Source organism: Vigna unguiculata, chromosome 7, assembly GCF_004118075.2.
Source record: "Vigna unguiculata cultivar IT97K-499-35 chromosome 7, ASM411807v1, whole genome shotgun sequence".
Classification (NCBI taxonomy): Eukaryota; Viridiplantae; Streptophyta; class Magnoliopsida; order Fabales; family Fabaceae; genus Vigna; species Vigna unguiculata.
This window is the reverse complement of record NC_040285.1, coordinates 24,016,801-24,036,195: the sequence shown is the minus strand read 5'-3', so window position 1 is coordinate 24,036,195 and position 19,395 is coordinate 24,016,801. Positions and strand designations below refer to the sequence as shown.

Below are 19,395 nucleotides of genomic sequence, written 5' to 3'. Positions count from 1 at the left end.
TTAAGTTAATGGGCTATTTAGAAGTTAAAGAATTATGGTATGCTGTAGATAGACGGTTGCAGTTGTTGTATGATGATAATGGGTCAATTAATATGTTAAATGTTGCTAAGGGTACTGGAGAAGTCCACTTGTTTGTGGTTCATATTGTGTCAGAAGCAGTAGTTGTAGATGATGATATAGATGATAATTTGAAATATGCGATTGTTCAAGTTAATGCTGAGTTGGGACATGGTGGAGGTTTGAGTGAGGTTGTCTTGGGTGATGAAGGTGGAAATGAGGTTGAAGCTGAAGCTGATTTGGGAGGTGCAGTAGGTGAGGATGAAGGAGGAAATGGAGGTGAGGGTAAAGCTGATTTGGGAGGTGATGCTGAAGCTGAAGTGGGAGGTGCAGTATGTGAGGATGAAGGTGAAAATCGAGTTGAGGATGAAGCTGATTTGGGTGGTGAGGCTGAAGCTAATTTGGGTGGTGCAGCAGGTTTGGATGAAGGTGGAAATGAAGGTGAGACTGAAGCTGAAGTGGGAGGTGCAACAGGTTTGGATGAAGGTGGAAATGAAGGTGAGATTGAAGCTGAAGTGGGAGGTGCAGCAGGTGAGGATGAAGGTGGAAATGAAGGTGAGGTTGAAGTTGATTTGGGAGGTCAGGCTGAACCTAATTTGGGTGGTGCAGCAGGTTTGGATGAGGTGGATATTGAGGCAGAGGTTCACAATTGGGATGAATCTGATACTGAAGATGAGGAATTTGTTGATATTCCTTTGAATATAATGGGGGACAACAATACTTCTAATAATGATGTGGGTTCTATTGCAGTTGAAGTGGGCATAAGTGAAGAAGAGAATGAAAGTGACAGTCAACACAAGGGAAAGGTGCGAAAAGACATAGATAGAGGTCTTTCTGATGATCAGTGGGTGTCGGATGAATTATTGAGTGGTGCAGAATCTGATTGTGAATCAGAGGATAACAATGGAGATGTTTCTGGGATGTTTGTGATGCCAAAATCCATGGCAGACCACAAGTGGGAAGTGGGAACATATTTCCTTGACAAGGAACACTTCAGAAATGCTGTTAGGACGTATGCAATTCATAGTGGAAGAAATATAAGATTTGTTAAGAATGATAAGCGTAGAATTAGGGTTAGATGTGTGGGGGCCCAAGGAAACTGCCCTTGGTTAGCTTATTGTGCTTTGTTGACTTCCCATCATAACTGGCAATTAAGGAAAGTTGTTGATGTTCACACTTGCAGTAGGAAATTTACCATTGATATAATCAATTCTAAGTGGTTGAGTGGGACTTTGGAGACAGACCTGAGAGAAAATCCAAGTATAAAAATCAATGAAATACGTAACAAGGCTGTAAGAAAATGGAATACTAGAGTGTCTTGGTCTATGGCTCGCAGGGCAAGAGCTATGGCAGCAGACTAAGTCCAAGGTTCATTTAAAGAACAGTTTAGGAGAATTTATAACTATGCAAATGAGTTGCTGAAATCCAATCATGGGTCTACAATCAAACTGAAAGTGGAAGACGTGGAGGGACAAGCCACATTCAAGAGATTCTACACTTGTTTAAAAGCATGTATAGATAGTTTTGTGTCGTGTAGACCAATAATTGGGTTGGATGACTGTTTTTTGAAAGGACGATATGGGAGTGAATTATTCACGGCTGTTGGTCGAGATGGTAATGACCAGATGGTGCCACTATGCTATGCGCTTGTTGAAGTAGAAAACAAAGAAACATGGACTTGGTTTATGGAGTTATTGATTGAAGACTTAGGTGGGCCAGAAGTATGTCAGTCCATCACTTTCATGTCAGATCAACAAAAGGAAAATTCCATTACTTAATTAATTAAAGTTTTGAAGTGTTTGAATTGTTGACTTATTCATTTAACATTCTGTTTTTTGACAGGGACTTATGCTTGCTATACAGGAGCTGTTACCTGGCGCAGAACAAAGATTCTGCATGCGCCATTTGTACGCCAATTTTAGGAAAAAATTTGGTGGGAAGAAATTGAAGAATTTAATGTGGCGGGCTGCTGTGAGTACATATCCCCAAGCTTGGGAAAGAAAAATGAGAAATATCAAAGAAGCCAATCTTGAGGCTTACAAATACCTCATAGCCATTCCACCAAGGTTTGTGTTTATCATCCATATTCACAATACTGTTACACATTATGGTGTTGCTAACCTTTGTGTGACACTTTCATTTTCAGATTTTGGTCCAGATCTAGGTTCACAAGTCAAGCCATCTGTGACACTCTAGTAAACAACATGAGTGAAGCCTTCAACAGTGTCATAATTGATGCAAGGACTAAACCAATTGTATCAATGCTAGAGGACATCAAAATTTATTTGATGAAGAGATGGGCCAAAAACCGGAAGAAGGTGAAAGCTTTTAAAGGTTCAATCTGCCCAAGGATTACAACTAGGCTGCGAGAAGAATCAGCCTTAACAAAGAACTGGATTCCAAGGTATTTAAATAAGCATTTTGACACAATTAATATTTATCATTTATTGAATTTGCTAACCTGTTATGCTTTGATAGTTGGTCAGGAGAAAAGATTTTTGAAGTCAAGCACATTTCACTTATTGGAGAGAAGTACAAAGTCAACATTGACACACACCAATGCACGTGCAGGAAATGGATGCTCAGTGGTATTCCTTGTTGCCATGCACTTGCTGCAATGAGGTTTTTAAATTTAAATGCAGAGGAGTTCATACCACACTGGTTCAGAACTTGCACTTATGAAGAAACATACCACTCCATAATCTATCCAGTGAATGGGCAGCTGCTGTGGGAGAGGACTTCCTACAATGATGTCCAACCCCCCTCAAAAGGAGATTACCTGGGAGGCCAAAGAAAAAGAGGAGATTGGAACAGTGGGAATTAAAGAAAAATGATACTGAGTTAAGGAAAGGTGGCCATCAAAAGAGATGTAGGGTATGTCGTGAAGTGGGACATAACAAAAGTAATTGTCCACAACTCCCTCAGCAACCACAGCCTACAGAGCAACCACCACCACCATCAAGTCAGCAGTCCACACAAGCAACACAGCCTACACAACAACCACCACCATCAAGTCAGCAGACCACACAACCAACACAACCTTCACAGCAGGAACATGAAGTCTCACAACAGACAGGGCAACCAAGCTGCAGGCAGAAATTGCAAATTCGAAGACCACCAACTTGAACAACATTTTCTGTGCTTTAATTAGGCCTACTTAGGAGACAACTTTTGATGTATTTAGGCCTGTTTTGGTAGTAATTTTGTAGTAATTGGTACTATGTTTGTTAACTTTTTTTGTCCAGCACACTTTTGTTGAACATCTGAATTCCATAACTTCAGCACATTTTGATTGCAGTTGAATGAATATTGGTCTCCAACATTGGAGTTGTGATTGGAATTTGGACTTGTGTGATTGGCAGGTTGTGTATGTTTAGTATAGACTCAATTATATGTTGGTTTATTTTCCACTTCTATTTGGCAGGTTGTGTTATAAAACAGGGACTCTATTCAACAGTTTAAACTTAAAACAGAGACCAAATTAAACATTTTAAACTTAAAATAGGACCAAATTGAACATTATAAACTTAAAATAAGGACCAAATTGAACATTTTAAACTTAAATAGGGACCAAATTGCACATTTTAAACTAAAATATGAACTTAAAATAGGGAGTTTAATTGCACATTACTAGACCCTGCTTCATTACAAACAAACACAACATTCATAAGTTACAGCACTGCTTTTTTACATTCATAACTTCAACACCAACAAAACATCATCAATACCAACAAATCATCATCCTCAACTACAGACATTGAATCTTAAACATTATTGGCAGCATGACTACAAAGATTACAACAACAACAAAAACTAATCGTAACACAAATTGATTCGTTTTCTTCATAGCCCTCACAGAAATCTCCAGTTCAGAAATCTTCATCCTTTGCTGGGCTATAATACCATCTCTTTCATCACAAAATTCTTCATCACACCACTTGAAGTAGTTACACCACACATTATCACTGCAAGCAGCACACTTGAACTTAGAACAATCCCAAAATTGTCTGCCATTATTCTTCAAAGTTCTTGCCACTCGAAGCACTGCAACTTCTCCACATTTGCAAATGGGGATTAAACCCATACCCTTGGAACCACGAATATGAGACCCACCGTAACTTTGTTGCACCCAACTGTTACAGCAAGAGGAGGAAGACGAGTGGTGATGAGACATACCTCTCAAACGCCAATTTCGAATCGCACACTGGATGGAGTGAAACAGCTGGATTGGCCACAGTTTTGCTTCACACCTCTCAAACCCTAATTTCTTCCCCAAATCAATTTCCCTAAATTTTAAACTTCCAACGGCCATATAAGTTTACTGTGCCAACGTCACTGACCAAAAACTGACACGTAGGCCAAACAGTTACACCGTGTCACTGTGCCGTTAAAAATTTTAACTCCGTCTGCCAAAAGGACTCAATTGAATGCGATTTTACCAAAACGAGGACTAAATTGAACAAACAACCAAAATAGGGACCAAATTGAATAATTTTGACAAAAATAAGGACCAAATGTGTATTTAAGCCAAAGAGGAATAATTTAAATGTTAAGAGTAGGTGCTTCATCCATACATCTGAAACATTTTCATAATCCTGCAGAAAGAAGCAACTGTTCTTATGCTTCCAACTGTATCATTAGCAACTTGGCTCGCTTCCTCATACATCATCTGTCGCAACAAACATATAATCTGAATAATCATATATAATGTAAAAAAAAAACTAACCTTTACATCTGCACTGAATTCGTTCAAGAGTTTGATCTTAAGGTATATATTGATTCCAAAAAAGGAATCAGGACAAGAATAACTAACGTCATCTGCCAAGATGCAGTGAAAGCAATAATGATCCTGCCAATGCAGATGCTGAATTTTGAACTAATAGTCCCAGCGCATCACCAACAAGGGCACGTACCAAAGCCGCATCTGCTAAGAGTCTCGCACTGAGAGCACCACTTGAGTTTTCAGCTTCATCAAACCAACCAACCTCCATCTTCACAACCTTCTCAAAACACATTAGCCTGATACGCTGGATTAATTAAGAAAGGGTTGTTCCTGCAAAACCAATTTTAAAAATTGTTCCTGAAAAAGGTTGCTGGATTAATTAGAGGAACAAAGGTTGAAATGAAACAATATAATTACGAGTATTTAAATAGAGCGATTATTTCCTGCACCCCACAATTTTGTTCTCTATTTTTTTTTATTATTTAAAGTGCCAAGACTTCTTTTCCACCAGGGAGCATATTGTGGGCCATCGGTGTTACACAGTCAAGCCCAAGCATGACGGGGTGTCAAAATCTCCCTAGGGTCCTACTTCCTGCACCAAAGTGTTATCTCCTGCACCTCCCTACCCATTTCAAAATACCCAATGTACCCTCATGTGAAATACCTTTTCTGCCCTTGGTGAATACTAAAATCTTTTACCCAAATTTCACGTCTCATCTTCTCCGCGCCGCAGCCGCAGCCCCTCCCAGTAGTCTCCTTTGTCGTGTGCCATGGTGCTAGTGACTTTGTGCACCTCCATAGTTTGCTCAAGGTCCCTTCTCTTTTGTACTCTTGTTTTCGTTGTTAGCCACTGAACCTCTTCATCCTTGTTTTCATTTTAGTGTTACTGTACGACGTCGTAAGCTGTGTGGTGGGAGAAGGTAGAGCGTTCATAGAGAGGAGCTTTTTTGTTGGCTAGTTTGCTGCACCTCCATCTTTGTTTCAAGGTAAACTTTAAGGTTTTGCTCAGGTTGGTGTGAGGGTGTTGAAAAAATATGATTTTCTTACTGTACTCTGGTAGTGCAGGGGATATGGGTTGAGTTATATTAACTGCTTTGAGTAATTTGAAATGTATACAGAAATACTCTACGGACTACTCATTCCGAAAACAGTTAATATAACTTAACTCCGGATTAGTCTTTCTGTAGTTATGGTTTGTTGGATTACATTAACCGTTTTTGGAACGAGTAATCCCCACTATATTTTCAGATTCAGAAATATATTCTAGATTGCGAAACGTAATCCGGATTACTCTTTCCGAAATGTATAATATATGGATGGCTATTCCGAAAATTTTAACAAAATCTTACATAAATCTTACCCAGTTGCGAATGACGCATCCAACCGTCAACGACGCAGTCCTTAACAAAACGAACAAACACCATACCTAAACTGATTGATGTGAACAATGAATAGCACCCAAATGCTTCAAACTTATTTGCCATTGTTGATGGAGGACAAACAAACGAAGACGAAGAAAATGGAAGAAGACTAGAGAAGAATGTGAAGAGGCAGGGTAGAGAGAAGATGGAGGAAGACAATCAATGAAGATACGAAAAAAATAAAGAATTATTATTTAATATTTTAAATGAGAGGGTACATTGGGTATTTTAAAAGGGCAGGGAGGTGCAGGAGAAAAAAATTGGGTGCAGGAAGTAGGAGTCATCTTTCTAAGCCCAAATCTATCATATAAAATAGGGCTCCTTCCTCTTCGATTACGGATTTTAAGTTCTAACAGTTGAAGTGTGATTGGAAGCATCAATTGAAGCTTCATTTTTTTATTAACGTGCGTTCAATTTTGTATTACGCAGTTTCTTTCCTGTAATCTTTATACTATTGAGAAATTGAAAATTTTTGTTCTGTTGAAGAATTTATAGAATGTAATATGTTCTCAAACTGATTGAAAAGGCTTTTTGAATTAGTTTGTTGGGTTGGAGTCGCTTAAGACTGACTCGGTGAATATTGAAAGTAAATTATGGCCAGTAGGAGCAATTTCAAAACTCCAAAGAAGGATGGGAACACCTCAAATTCGAGCTTTCCTTCTCTAGAAAATAAGTATGCTGCACTATCCTTTTTTTTTGTGAATATATATATGTATGAATTCCTATTTTATATGGTTCAACCTGTAACTTGTTAATGATTTGTAACTTGTTAATGATTTGCAGTTATGAAGGTGAACGTCTCACCAATCTGCTCCAATCAATCCGTAGGTAAGATATACTTTTTCACATTTGGTGCTTTGTTTTATTTATCATTCTTCAAAGGTGATTTGATCCACAAGGCCATTGTTGACTGAAGCTGAGGCAGTGGCCTGCGAGAATTTTAACAGTTTAAAAAGTGAACTACTCAACTACCTCCAATAATGGTGTAATTTTTCATCTGATTTGACCTTATTCTGTTGAACAGAGAGATCCGAACTGCAAGAGATTCAGATGGAACTTCCTTGTCGGAGAAAATATGGTTAAAGGTTAAACTTCTTCTACTTGGTTGGTTTGGTTTATGAAACTTTGGACATTTAAGATATGTTTATCAGGAATCATATAAACTTTCTACTGTTTCTTCCAGCAACAATTCTCTATCGGGGTCAATGATGTAACTCGTGTCCTTGAGCGCATGAAACCATGCACTGAATTAGAAAGCTCCGCTCAGCTCGTTCCTTTAAGAAGCAACAACAATAAAACTCCTTCAGTTAAGCTTCAGGTTGATTTCCTGTGTAGAATATGCAGACCTTAGTTAATTGCCTATTTACTACCTACCTTCATTTTTACTTATTAGTTCGTCACTTGCAAGTAAATTCTTCAACATGCACTTTTTATGGTGTTCTAACCTTTACATGGTGCTGCAAACAGCCAACTACAACAAAATAGATTATTTTTTTATGCTGATTCGTGCAAATTCTAATGGTTGTTTTTGGTTGAGAGCCTGATTATTTTTTATTGAACTGCTCAAACTCAATTAGTTTTTCGCCATAATAAATGAACAAGTTGAATACTAATAATTAACCAAGTTGTAATTAGTAGTATATAGCTTTTTCTGCTGTAAGATGTGGATGCGTGACTTTGTTATATAGTCTTGTAGAGTACATTATTTGCCTTGTACGTTATGCAGGCTGTGCTTGTAGCTTCTGATTGTAACCCACGATGGCTGACGAAGCATTTACAAAGTTTGGCTTCATCAAGGAGTGTGCCCCTTATCTTTGTTGGAGATAATAAACACGGTTCCTTCAGATTAGGTGAACTTGTTCAACTAAAAACTGCCATTGCTATCGGAATTAAGGTGAGATCCTGGAATCACACTAAGCCTATAACATGTTTGTTTCTGCTATTTTTAGAATAAATATCATTTACAACTTCTAAAAAGAATAACAAAATAAGCAGCTTAATCTCTTATTTTCATAGAATAAAGTCTGTGGCGAAACTGCTACGCAGACTCTCTCGAAGAGCAACCATGATTTCTTTTTTCAAGTTTTCAAAGTCACATTCCCCTAATTTTTGGATATTGAGTTGGACAATTCTTTGTTTCAATGAATGCAGATTAAAGACAGTAGCATAAATAAAATTATTGAGGAGGTTGTTCAAGGCTATAGATTTGAACCTCCACCGGACGATCAAAATTGAGCAAGAATATTTTTGATGCGTGAAGGGGATTTCCAAGACCCTTTCAAAAATGTAATATTTTGGTACAGATTTTATATATTGGATTTATAACCAATAGTATTAGCCTCGCACTCTGAAGGTGTCGTTCTGCTTTTCTTACGTGGAAATGGGGCTGAAAATGCATTTTTGATTTTTTTCTTTTTTGAGCATGATAATTTTCTTCATAGTCCGAACACTTCTTCAGGAAATCAGGGGTTAAATCATTCAACAAGTAGCAATATCTGATGAAACATAAATATCTTCAGTCAGCTTAATTGTCATATCCAGATTGGCTGAAAACATGCATCATAAAAGATGCACAAATAGATGCATCGATGCTGTAAAAATATTTTATATTATCACTCAATTACAAGTTATCATGTATATTAAGTTTTTATTTTTACAATACTATTTTAATATTAATAATTGTCATAATTTTTATTTTATTAAACAAATACACAGAAACTAAACTCTTATCAAGTACCTAAATAAAGGAAGAGAGCATAATATTTACTCTATAAATTTGTTGACTTCTTTAATAAATTAACAAGTTATATCAAAGGTAACATTTGATTGATTAACAATGCAATAACTTTGACACTGAAAAAGCATGTCTATTAAATTCAATTAGGAATCCATACATATATCCAAGAGTGCTTGTTACTTTGACTTTAGTTTGGACCTTAGGCTGACATTTAGAAGAGCTAGGAACATTTTGGTTTGAGAAAATATTTTCTATTTTATTTTTATTTAAAAACGACAATTTATTTTATTTTGTTTCTTGTCTTTACAGGTTTATATAAGAAATCATAAAAATAATAGTTTTTCATTGTATCTTTGAACAACTCTTTGAAAACTGAACTAAATGAAAACAAGGTGACAGACATCCTTGTAATTACAAGTAGAAATCAGACATTTAAAAAAAAAAAACAGTCCCTTCCTTCCCTGAGTGGACCAGGATAATGTGAAGGATGATATTAAGATTGCTCGAGAAAATCCTAGTTAAGGAAAAAAATTAAATGCTTTAGCATTTAAGACCAATAAAAATGAAATTAAAACATTAGTGAAGTTAGACCCATTTAACTTGTTAAAACAATGGTCTAATCGGATTTTATGAAGAAAAAATTGAATAAAATAATAAAAGAAAGCACTCATAATTTTTAATAAGAAGTTTATTACAATAATAAATAATATAAATAAATTAGAAGATATTTTGATTCTATACATAATCCAGTATTTATAACTCTAGAAAATACATTTTCACCAAAGTATTCAATAATATCAAAACATTTGAGTCGTTTGTTCTCTTGCTGGGTTGTTGCACCATGTAATCAGTAAGTTATCATAATGAGGTGGTGTGTACCAATGTGAGCACCACAGCTCCTACTTAGCCAATTCAATGAAAACACCTAGTTTTTGCCAATTCAACATCTACTTAAGCGGAGCAGTATTAGTTAAAAAAAATAAACCTTCTTCCTCAGTGAAGACTTTGTATTCTTTTCCAATTTCCAGAAATGCATTGCTGAGCTTGGCAATGCAATGACTTCATCTTGAGCAGGGCCCTACATAAAAATATATAATGACAATTTGATTATATCAAATTAAAATTCACAAAAAGTGATATATCAAAGAAAAATTTACTCGTCTCAAGAAAGTAAAAGTAGTTGCTAAAACATTCAAATTAATTACACAGAAAATTTATCATTGTCAGATTGTCACCTTTTCGCCTGCATAGGATAGGCGCTCCTCTGCTTCAAGCTCTGTTAATGATCTCTTGCCCCATGTTTCGACAGCTAATTGCACAGCCTTTTCGGTCAAGTTCACATTTTTATTTGATAGTTGGCATGGGAATAACTTCTCATTCACCTGAATAATGATATATGCAGAGTTTCAAAACAATTACTGCACAAAGTACGTAGAGGCAAACATATAAAACATGCAACACTTTTTAAAGCAAATTAAAGTACACAACATCTACAGCAACATAGATTTATGGGGTACCTTTTTGATTCTATTTATAACACCAACCCATGTTCTTTCCTCCTTCATTTTTAACCATAACCGCACCTCTTTCACAGTCAAAGATGATCTAGCAAAAGCCTGGTTCAAGCATGCCATTCTTTTCTTAGCATATTGCATACTATCGTAAACTGAAGGACGCAAACATACTCATTGGGTTTAAGGCTGCCTAATGATTGTTGTCCACAACTTCTAAGTGTGACAATTTTATGAATCGTCGACTCGATCCAACAAAATGAACAATCATGAGAACTGACATTGCCAACCTGAACCCATTCATGTTTTTCCCACTAGTGGAATCTTCTGAATCTTAGTACACCTAAATATAGAAAATGATGAAAAAGTCGGAAGAGAGAGATAAAGAATGAGAAAAATAGTTATTAATTAATTTAAGTTTTAAAAGACAGCAATTGTGAATCTAAAACAGAACAGAAGGAAAATTAATTAGAGATAGTTGATTAGGGACAATTAGAGCAGTTAATTAGTAAGAAGGGATCGGTTCAATGGGTAAAGGGAATAAAGGTGGGTGGGACTCAATCAGAGAATTACGAATCTTGTGAAAAAGGGAAACCATCGGAGAAAAAATCTTTCTCCAGGTTCCTGTTTGGTTTTTCAATAAATAAAACTCATCTTTTCTTCTACCCAATTGCTTCAAAGGTTCTTAAAATGTCTTATATACCCTTATCTAGTTTTGCTTTTTCAAATATGATAGGGCATTTTGGTAAAAAATGTTAAAGTGTTGCAACTCGAGCATCGTTAGTTCGGGTGGCTTTAACTTCCACCCCCAATTTGAGACATAATCAACAACAAGATTTAAGTGAAACCAAAAGAAACCGGGAAAGGGCCCATGAAATTTATACCCTAAACATCAAAGACCTCACACAACAACATGGCTCCTCTCGCTCTCTGACACTACTCACATGTGCAAAAATCCTCCATGCATCCTTGAAGATGGTGGGCCAGTAAAATCCACAATCCAGCACCTTACAAGTTGTCCTCTGTGTGCCAAGATGACCACCAGGTGCAGGTGAATGACAAAATTGAAGGACCAAATCAATCTCGTGGTCTGGAATGCATCTCATGGTAACCTGATCACTGTAAATCTTTCACAAATAGGGGTCATCCCAAATATAATACCTAGCATCGCTCTTGACTTTATCACATTGAGCTCTGGATGCTAGGGGAGGAAAAATAGAAGCAACTAAGTAATTCACAAATTAGAAAACCAAGGTGAGGGAAAAGAAGAAAGTGTGAACAAACTCTCATCGGGAAAATCATCCTAGATCGGTGAAACATCATCAGCAGACCTCTCAATCCTGTTCAGATAGTCTGCAACCAAGTTTTGTGCTCCGCTCCTATCACGGATCTCCAAATCAAATTTCTGGAGCTAGAGCATCCATCTAATCAGTCGAAGCTTGGATTCTACCTTCTTCAATAGGTAGTTTAGAGCTGCATGGTCAGTAAACACAACAATAGGAGAACCAAGCAGATAAGATCTAAACTTTTCAAGTGCAAAAACAACTGCAAGAAGCTCCTTCTCTGTTGTGGTGTAGTTTGCTTGGGCAACATCCAATGTCCCGAAGGCGTAGTAGATTACCCTCGGCTGCTTGTCAATCTTTTGAGCCAGAACAGTCCCCAATGCATAATTGGATGCATCGCACATCAACTCGAACGGGGTCGACCAATCAGGCGCCTGAATGATCGGAGTGATGGTCAAGGCCTTCTTGAGGCAATCTAAAGCCTTTTTGCATTCATCATTGAAGATGAACTCAACATCTTTTTGCAGCAAGTTGGACAACGGAAGGGTCTTCTTACTGAAGTCTTGAATAAAGCGCCTTTAAAATTCTGCATGACCAAGAAAAGAACGAACCTCTTGCACAGAAAAGGGGTATGGCAACTGTGAAATAACTGAAATTTTGGCAGGTTCAACTTCAATGCCCTTACTCGAAATGATGTGCCCCAAAACTATGCCTTGTTCTACCATGAAATGACATTTCTCAAAATTGAGAAGTTTAGATTGGATGTACCTATTCAAAACTTTGTCCAAACTGTCTAAACATACATCAAAGGAGGATCCATACACAATAAAATTATCCATAAACACCTCTATGCAGTTTCAAGAAAATCACTGAAAATGCTAAGCAGGCACCGTTGGAATGTGTCAAGGACATTGCATAAGCCAAATGACATCCTCCTATAGGCAAAAGTGTCAAAGGGGTAGGTGAATGTGGTTTTCTCTTGGTCCTTAAGAGCAATATAGATTTGAAAATAGCTAGAAAAATCATCAAGAAAACAGTAATGAGATTTACTTGTCAAGCGCTCAAGCATCTAGTCAATAAAAGGCAAGGGGAAATGGTCTTTCCTAGTTTCTTGATTTAGTCTTCTGTAGTTGATGCAAACTCTCCAACTGTTTTGCACCCTGGTTGGAATCAACTCCTCTTTTTCATTCTTGACTACAATGAGGCCTGTCTTTTTGGGAACCACATGGATGAGACTAACCCACTGACTGTCTGAAATGGGGTAGATGATCCCGGTTTGTAGAAGCTTGGTCACCTCCTTCTTCACAACCTATAAAATGACAAGGTTCAGTCACCTTTGTGGTTGTCTGACTGGTTTTGCTCCATCCTCCAATAAAATCCTATGCAAGCACGTAGATGGGCTAATTCCAGGAATGTCAGCCAATGTCCACCCAATGGCTTTCTTGTTCTTCTTTAGCACTTCCAACAACCTTTACTCTTGCTCAACAATGAGGGAGGTTGAGATGATCACAGGAAGTCTTTGCTCATCCTCCAAATATACATACTTGAGGTTGTCTGGTAGGGATAACTCGGGAGTGCTGGATGCTGGCTCAATATCAGGAACCAGAGGGGAGGGAGAAATGAGTTCTGTTAGAAGTGAACTATATGCCTAACTCAACCCCACAACATCGACTTGTAAGGTGAGGTTTGCACTTCACTTATATAATTGCCTTATCTCTAGTCGATGTGAGACTTCCAACACACTCCCTCACATCGAGGTATATTCATCTAGTGCATGGGATTTTCGGTTTTTATATGATAGTATTGATTTTCGTTCATTCAAAGCCTTGAAATTTCTCTTTTGCTCTTGAATTTGTGTTTGAACAATTCTTTGGTTAGGGTTTTTGGCTTTTGATATTCTGTTTTGTTGCATTTAGATTTGAAGTGTTTAATTGGCCCATTTCCATATCTAGCTAAATTTGTGTATTGACTCCTTGATGAAAAATGCAATGAAACTTTGAGGTTGTGCTTGTTTTATGAAATTTGTCATGTCTCTTTTTTATGAATTCGGGGAATGCATGTGATGAATCTGTTTGTAATTTACAGAGTAATTTCATGTGTTTGGATTAAGTTATGTTCATGCTTAATGTATGTAGCTTGACTGTCACGAATCTAAAGATGTGTGCATTACTTAATTGCACAATGAAGCTTGATTGTAACTTTCGCTTAGTGAGTTCTCATCTAGTGGTTTGAGAGAAGGCAGAGGTGTTAATTTGGTGGCCAATGATAACTGAAATTGTGTTTGAATCAATGATGTCAATACGTTTTTAATCACTGTCGCATTCAATTTAATCTGTTGATTAGCATATTGAATCAGCCAACCCCTAATGAATTTGTTTGTGCTTAATTTACAGAGTAATTTCATGTGTTTGGGTTAAGTTATGTTCATGCTTAATGGATGTAGCTTCACTGTCACGAATCTAAGGATGTGTGCACTGCTTAATTGCACAATGAAGCTTGATTATAACTTTTGTTTAGTGAGTTCTCATCTAGTGGATTGAGAGAAGGCAGAGGTGTTAATTTGGTGACCTATGATAACTGAAATTGTGTTTGAATCAAGGATGTCAATACATTTTTAATCACTTTTGCATTCAATTTAATCTGTTGATTAGCATACTGAATCTGCCAACTCCCCCCTTTGTGTTATAGTGTTGTGTTCATCTGAAAATTGAAGCTTTGGACGAAAATATTGGTCGTTGGGAGACAACTTGATTTAACTGTCACATACTGCATTTTAAGTGTTTTAATTTGGTGGGGTACGACCTCTATCAAATTTGACGTCGTTGCCGGGGACCAATAGTTTTGTTCAAAGTAAAATTTTCAGTGTGTTTGTGTTCAGTGTTTTGGTGTGTGTGTAGTTGAGTTGGTATATGTTCATTGTGATAGTGTTTCTGTGTAGTGCACGTGTGTTGTTTTTGTTGTAGAGTGAATAGTGTCGTGGCGCATAAATAGTGTCATTTTTAGTAGAGTGAATAATGTTGAATAGTGTCCGATTCTAGCATTTAACTTGTGGATTTTTGTTTTGGTAGCTACGGTGCTTGTTTTGATTTGAAAATTTTTCCCCCACTTCTAAGACATTGAACTTGATGGGAAAAATGGCTGGAGCAATTAATATGGTCTGATTTGAAAGATTCAAAAAAAAAAATTTGGACTGATTTTTAGTCAAACTTCAAAGGACCATAACTTTTGCCCTGGTTATCAGAATCAACATTATTTTATATGCATTTGGGGTGGAATTTAATTTCCTACCTTATCAAAACCCGCTTTGCCAATTATCCAACTCAGATTCTTCAGAAAATACCATTTTCTATATTTAAGCAATCTTTTTTGTGATTTTTCTTCATTTTTTCCACTTTTGAAAAAAATTTAAAAATACTTGCACTTTGAGTTTTGATCTAACTTTTTTTTGTGGTACTGTTTGAGCACTCAAAGGACAGTCCTACCAATTTTCAAGTCATTTGGAGTTCGTTTGAGTATACTTGTAGTTATACCCTATGTTATGCCAATACCACTAGAATTAATGTATTTTGGTGCATGACTAGGGAAAATCCAAGTGAATTACGACCTATTGACCTTGAGATTGATAGGACATTCCACAAAGCACGTACGCATATTAGGAATCCATCTTTGCATGTTGATTATACTGTGACTTTTCCTGATTCCTCTTATTCTCTTCATACTCCTGATACTTCTCATCCTGTGCATTCTTTGCATTCTGAAGATACTGTTTATTCTGATCATTCTGATTTTCATACTGATAATATGGCTCAACCTCCTCCACCTCATGAGAGGACCATGAGTGAGCTCACTACACTAGAGTTCACTTATGACAGTCTATGCATTCAATATCCTGAGGAGGAAGTTCTGTATGTGTTAAAAACTAGATTAATACACTTGTTGCCAAAGTTTCATGGTTTTGCAGGTGAGGACCTGTGCAAACAGTTGAAGCAGTTTCATGTTGTGTGTTCCACCATGAAGCCTGCAGATGTTCAGGAAGACCATGTCTACTTGAAGGCCTTTCCTCATTCCTTGGAGGGCAATGCAAAAAACAAGCTATACTACCTTGCACCCAGGTCTATCACGAGCTGGGATGACCTAAAAAGATTGTTCCTTGCTAAATTCTTCCTAACTTCAAGGACAAAAACCATAAGAAAGGAAGTTTCTAGCATCAAGCAACAATATGGGGAGACCCTCTATGAGTATTGGAAGAGGTTCAAGAATCTTTGTTCAAGTTGCCCCCACCATCAAATCTCTGAACATCTCCTTCTACAGTATTTTTATGAAGGCCTGCACCACATGGATAGAAACATGATTGATGCCATAAGTGGTGGTGCTCTTGGTAACATGACCCCAGCTGCAGCTAGGCAACTAATTGAGAACATGGCTTCCAATTCTCAACAATTTGGCACAAGGAGTGATGTCATAGTTGCTAGAGGAGTACATGATGTAGGGGTAGCCGAATACACCAAGAAGTTGGAGAGCAAGATTGATGCTCTTAACACACTGGTCAACCAACTTGCTTCCAATCAGAGAGCTCCAGATGCAAGAGTTTGTGACCTTTGTACATCTGTTGATCATTTTATAGACTCTTGCCCAACATTGCAACAACAGGTTACTTATTCTTCTACACCCGTGGATACTCCTCAGGTGTATGCAGCTAATATTTTCAACAACAATAGGCCCCAACACCAACAACAAAACCATGATTTGTCAATAAATATATACAATCTAGGATGGAGGAATCACCATAATCTGAAATGGGGAAACCAGGGCAACCAGCAGCAGCAAAACCAATAGTTTCAAAACGTGCAACCACCTCCACAACAAAGAGTTGAACCTGCACCACAAGCTGCTCTTGTTCCACCTGTACCCACTTCATTGGAAGAGTTGGTCAGAATGATGACACTTCAGAATATGCAATTCCAACAGGAGACTAGAGCCTCAATCCAGACTTTGACAAATCAAATGGGGCAGATGGCTACGCAACTTAATCAAGCACAAGCTCAAAATTCTGATAAGTTGCCATCACAGACGATGGAGAATCCGAGAAATGTGAGTGTCATCACATTGAGATCTGGGAAAAATATTGAAGTTCCCACTCCTGAGCCTACACCTCAAAAGGAAGTTGACCCTGCTGATACACATTAGAGAAAGCATGATGATGCTCATGTAGCCTGTTCTTCCACATCTATTGTACCTTTCATACCTCTTCCCTTCCCTCCGAGGGCTATTCCAAGCAAGAAGATGGAAGAGATTGATAGGGAGATCCTAGAAACATTCAAGAAGGTGGAGGTGAACATACCTCTTTTGGACGCCATCAAACAGATTCCCAGATATGCCAAGTTCTTAAAGGAGTTGTGCACGCACAAGAGGAGACTGAAGGGCAATGAGAGGATCGACATGGGGAGAAACGTATATGCACTGATAGGTAAATCTGTTCCTCAAATCCCTAAAAGGTGTAAAGAGTCAGGTACATTCTATATTCCCTGCATTATTGGTAATAATAATTTTGAGAATGTTATGCTTGATCTGGGTGCTTCGATTAATGTCATGCCTTTGTCTATTTTCAATTCTTTGTCTCTTGGACCATTGCAACCGATGAGTGTGGTAATTCAATTGGCAAACAGAAGTGTTGCCCACCCTGCCAGTTTCATTGAGGATGTCTTGGTTCGGGTTGGTGAACTAATATTTCCTACTGATTTTTACATTCTTGATATGGAAGAGGGATTTTCCCGTGGTTCTGCGCCACTCATTTTACGGAGACTATTTTTAAAGACAGCCCAAACCAAGATTGATGTCCATGTTGTCACTTTATCCATGGAGTTTGATGACATTGTCGTGCGTTTTAATATTTTGGATGCCATGAAACATCCTTTTGAGGATCATTTTGTTTTTCACATTGATATCATTGATCATGCTATTGATGGACATATTTCTGATTTTCACTCTTTGCATGCATTAAAATATTCATCTTTGTCTAACTTATCTGAGTTTGCATGCATTGATGTTCTTTATTCTGATTCTAATACTGAATGCGATGTGGATGATGTTGAATCTGCTGAGTTTGACTCTCTGGGTGTTGTACCTATTGATTTTGATGTTATACAATCAGATTGCACTAACCATGTTGTAGGAAGTACATATGCATCTGATTGTTATGCTGAGGTACAGGTTGTGGAATCCATTTCTCCCTCCCCTCTGGTTCCTTATATTCAGTCAGCATCCAGTACTACAGAGTTGAAACCCCTGCCAGACAACCTCAAGTATGTATACTTGGAGGAGGAGGGCAAACTATCCGTCATCATTTCCACCTCCCTCACTGCTGAACAAGAGCAGAGGTTGTTGCATGTTCTTAAAAAGCACAAGGCAATTGGATGGACATTGGCTGACATCCCTGGTATTAGCCCATCAACATGCATGCACAGGATATTGTTGGAAGATGGGGCAAAGCCAATGAGACAGCCACAAAGGCGACTCAACCTTGTCATCTCATATGTTATACAATCAGATTGCACTAACCATGTTGTAGGAAGTACATATGCCTCTGATTGTTATGCTGAGGTACAGGTTGTGGAATCCATTTCTCCCTCCCCTCTGGTTCCTTATATTCAGTCAGCATCCAGTACTACAGAGTTGAAACCCCTGCCAGACAACCTCAAGTATGTATACTTGGAGGAGGAGGGCAAACTATCCGTCATCATTTCCACCTCCCTCACTGCTGAACAAGAGCAGAGGTTGTTGCATGTTCTTAAAAAGCACAAGGCAATTGGATGGACATTGGCTGACATCCCTGGTATTAGCCCATCAACATGCATGCACAGGATATTGTTGGAAGATGGGGCAAAGCCAATGAGACAGCCACAAAGGCGACTCAACCTTGTCATCTCATATGTTGTCAAGAAGGAGGTGACCAAGCTTCTACAAGCTGTGATCATCTACCTCATTTTAGACAGCCAGTGGGTCAACCCCATCCATGTTGTTCCCAAAAAAAAAAGCCTCATTGTAGTCAAAAATGAAAAAGAAGAGCTGACTCCAACAAGGATGCAAAACAATTGAAGGGTTTGCATCGACTACAGAAGGCTAAATCAAGAAACCAAGAAAGACCACTTCCCCCTACCTTTTATTGATCAAATGCTTGAGTGTTTGGCAGGTAAGTCCCACTATTGCTTTCTTGATGGATTTTCTGGTTACTTTCAAATTCACCTGAGGACCAATAGAAAACCACATTCACCTGCCCCTTTGGCACTTTTGCCTATAGGAGGATGTCGTTTGACCTATGCAATGCCCCTGACACATTTCAATTGTGCATGCTTAGCATTTTTAGTGATTTTCTTGAAAAATTCATAGAGGTGTTTATGGACGATTTTACTGTGTATGGGTCCTCTTTTGATGCACGTTTAGAAAGTTTGGACAAAGTTTTAAATAGGTGCATCCAATGTAACCTTGTTCTCAATTTTGAAAAATGTCATTTCATGATATAACAAGGCATAGTATTGGGGCACATAATTTCGAGTAAGGGCATTAAAGTTGACCCTACCAAGATTTCAATTATTTCACAATTGCATTACCCCTCTTCTGTGCGAGAGGTTCGTTCTTTTCTTGGCCATGCAGGGTTTTACAGGCG

At 37.9% G+C, this 19,395-nt stretch overlaps 2 protein-coding genes and 1 non-coding gene across 7 annotated transcripts; 2 read left to right on the top strand and 1 right to left on the bottom strand.

The window, feature by feature from the left end:
- Positions 1 to 1,290: 1,290 nt before the first annotated feature.
- Positions 1,291 to 3,349, top strand: LOC114189474. Its single transcript, XM_028078036.1, has 3 exons — positions 1,291 to 2,123; positions 2,204 to 2,461; positions 2,536 to 3,349. The coding sequence occupies exons 1-3, from the start codon at positions 1,906 to 1,908 to the stop codon at positions 2,879 to 2,881; spliced, it is 822 nt and encodes a 273-aa protein (XP_027933837.1). The 5' UTR covers positions 1,291 to 1,905; the 3' UTR covers positions 2,882 to 3,349.
- Positions 3,350 to 5,498: 2,149 nt separating this feature from the next.
- LOC114190769 lies at positions 5,499 to 8,684 on the top strand. 5 transcript variants are annotated; one of them, XM_028079794.1, is made up of 8 exons: positions 5,499 to 5,591; positions 5,662 to 5,766; positions 6,789 to 6,874; positions 6,985 to 7,029; positions 7,226 to 7,286; positions 7,385 to 7,519; positions 7,928 to 8,095; positions 8,353 to 8,684. In XM_028079794.1, exons 3-8 carry the CDS (start codon positions 6,795 to 6,797, stop codon positions 8,434 to 8,436), a joined length of 573 nt encoding a protein of 190 aa, XP_027935595.1. In that variant the 5' UTR covers positions 5,499 to 5,591; positions 5,662 to 5,766; positions 6,789 to 6,794; the 3' UTR covers positions 8,437 to 8,684. The 5 variants fall into 5 exon arrangements, with proteins under 5 accessions (XP_027935595.1, XP_027935591.1, XP_027935593.1 ...); XM_028079790.1 differs by having other exon boundaries at positions 6,742 to 6,874; positions 8,353 to 8,683; XM_028079795.1 differs by having other exon boundaries at positions 5,514 to 5,553; positions 6,742 to 6,874; positions 8,353 to 8,683.
- A 7,230-nt stretch (positions 8,685 to 15,914) lies between these two features.
- Positions 15,915 to 16,021, bottom strand: LOC114192846. The gene has a single exon (XR_003606165.1). It is a non-coding gene; the product is annotated as a small nucleolar RNA R71 (small nucleolar RNA).
- Positions 16,022 to 19,395: the final 3,374 nt, after the last annotated feature.